At 46.1% G+C, this 2,359-nt stretch overlaps 1 protein-coding gene across 1 annotated transcript in view; it reads right to left on the reverse strand.

Annotated features, from left to right (window-relative positions):
* The window catches only part of LOC134467585 (piggyBac transposable element-derived protein 4-like), a 3,882-nt gene extending 2,226 nt beyond the window's left edge, over positions 1 to 1,656 (reverse strand). The window contains exons 1-3 of the mRNA XM_063221427.1: positions 1,103 to 1,656; positions 882 to 953; positions 614 to 746 (exon numbers count right to left, since the gene is read on the reverse strand). Coding sequence (XP_063077497.1) covers positions 614 to 746; positions 882 to 953; positions 1,103 to 1,656 — 759 coding nt within the window. The remainder of the gene's footprint in view (positions 1 to 613; positions 747 to 881; positions 954 to 1,102) is intronic.
* Positions 1,657 to 2,359: the final 703 nt, after the last annotated feature.

Here is a 2,359-nt window from a genome sequence, read left to right on the forward strand (position 1 = left end):
GGAAACAACATATTGTTTAGGTCTGTAACATTTGTTTATCACATGTTGTACTGTGTGTATATATATATATATATATATATATATATATATATATATATATATATATATATATATATATATATATATATATATATATATATATATATAAACTGTTATAATATATTTACAATTTATAATATGTTTATATAATAGTAATAATTATAATACTATACATTTGTCTAATCACATAATGCGCAAACAGCACGGAACAGAACAACACCAATAACACTCCATACACAATAAAAATGAACACAAACATCTGATCCCCATCACCTTCCTACATCTACACCCCCCCACACACACACACACATCTACCCCCCCCCCCCCCCCACTCACAGAGGATCTCACGTGTGCGCTCACGCATACACATATACATATACATAAACACACACACACCCCATACACATAGGGTACAAGAACATGCCGCATCTGCTTCAAACACTGAAAGAGAGAGGGAGAGAGAGAGAGATTCAAATCTCTTTTTGAATGTGCCACTGTGTGTAACAGTTCCTTGTGGGAACAAGACACAAGGCAACTTCGCATGTGGAGCAGAATAGGGGTGTCTTCTGCTTACAGAGGACACAGTGCCGCCGTGCCTGTGTGCCATCCGCACCGAAGTATGACGGCATATGTAGTACTGCAGGTGTTGTAGGTGCAGGTGGTGGCTGTGGAGGGCGGATAATTTCTCCATGCCCAGCTTCCTGGAGCTGCAGGACCAGGTTTTCCCTGAAGGCCTTCTGAGACATGGGCCTTTCTCCCCTGGACCTGGCAATTTCTTTGTGCAGAATGAAAGCTTTTACAATTCCGATGTCCACAAAATGATAAAAAAAAAAGTCCGGTACCACCTCCTGGTTTTGTGTAAAATTGTGTAGTACCCTATCAGGGCATCGGAAAGGTCCACACCACCCATGTTCCTGCACAGACAGAAAGGAAATGGCCCATTTGTTAGTTATATGTTTATGACTATCATAACACTTTTTTGTGTGTCCTGTGTTGAAGTAAAGCATATAATATTCTCCTGTGGGTTTATAACAATATTTTTTTAGAACGCTTTGGTACATACTGATTATAATCCTGCACAGCTGGGGGGATGGGAAAGGTCTCCAGTCGCCACCTGCCATCCGTCTTCACCCTCCGCTGTACTGTGTCACCACTGTGGGCCTTGTGGATGCTGGAACACATCTGGACGACACGGGTGTCCTTCCACTGGACAAACACCAGTGGCCCCTCGCGAATCCAGCGGATGGTGCCCCTTGGATCTCGACTGTTCAGGGTACCAGCCCGGTGTTTGGGGAAGCCCACCCGCTGCTCCCGGATGGTCCCACAGGCCCAGATCTTTTTGTCTGCGAGCAGGTCACGGAAAAGCATTGGGCTTGTATAGAAGTTGTCGACAAACAACTTGTACCCCGTGCCCAACACTGGAGAGGACACCAGCTCCATCACAACATCATAACTAAGGCCTCTCCCAGAACCAATATGGCCTTTCCCCCTATACACAAAAAAGTCCCAGGTGTACCCACATGAGGAATCCGCCAGCACAAAGAGCTTGAACCCCCATTTTACAGGTTTGTCCTTCATGTACTGGCGGATTCCTATTCTTGCCCGTGAGGCGACCATCCGTTCGTCAACAGCTATGTTTTGGCCTGGCTGAAAATGTGCCATGCAGTTTTGCCGTATTTCGTCATACATGGGCCTGATTTTGTGTAGGCGATCATAGTCAGGGGTGCCCTTCTTTGCTTCATTGACCTCATCTTCTTCAGGGTCCGAGAGGTGGATGTTGGTTGAAATCTTTCTAAACTTACGGCCAGACATGACTGAGGCAGGGAAGGGGAAGCTATAAAGCTTTGATTTTCTCCAATAATCAGTAAGCGCTGGAGCACGGACAAGACCCATGTAAATAATTAGTGACAAATAGCTGAACATGTCTGCCATGTTCAGCTCCTCCCAATTTGCCGCCCCATGCCGCCGTCTCCCAAGCGCATTATAGTGTTGATGAGAACACTTTGCAAAACTGTCTCTGAAATGAAAAGCAGGAACAAATCCAGAATGGTGTAATTTGCACCGGTGATTACTTGAGGACCAGGTTGGTCTAAACCCAGGTTGCTGAGGAAGGTAATTCTCAACCTCAATGTCCTGCCACTCAAGACCATCTTCTACTTCCTCAATTCTCCTCCTCCCCCCTCTGCCCCGGCCCCGGCCACTGCCTCTGCCCCGGCCCCGGCCACTGCCTCTGCCCCTGCCTCCTCTTCCAACACCTCTCTTCGCTGGCACCACCTCCACATCAGAATCAGACTCATCTCTGCAATAGAAATATATATGT

The sequence above is a fragment of the Engraulis encrasicolus genome, chromosome 17 (assembly GCF_034702125.1).
Source record: "Engraulis encrasicolus isolate BLACKSEA-1 chromosome 17, IST_EnEncr_1.0, whole genome shotgun sequence".
Lineage (NCBI taxonomy): Eukaryota > Metazoa > Chordata > Actinopteri > Clupeiformes > Engraulidae > Engraulis > Engraulis encrasicolus.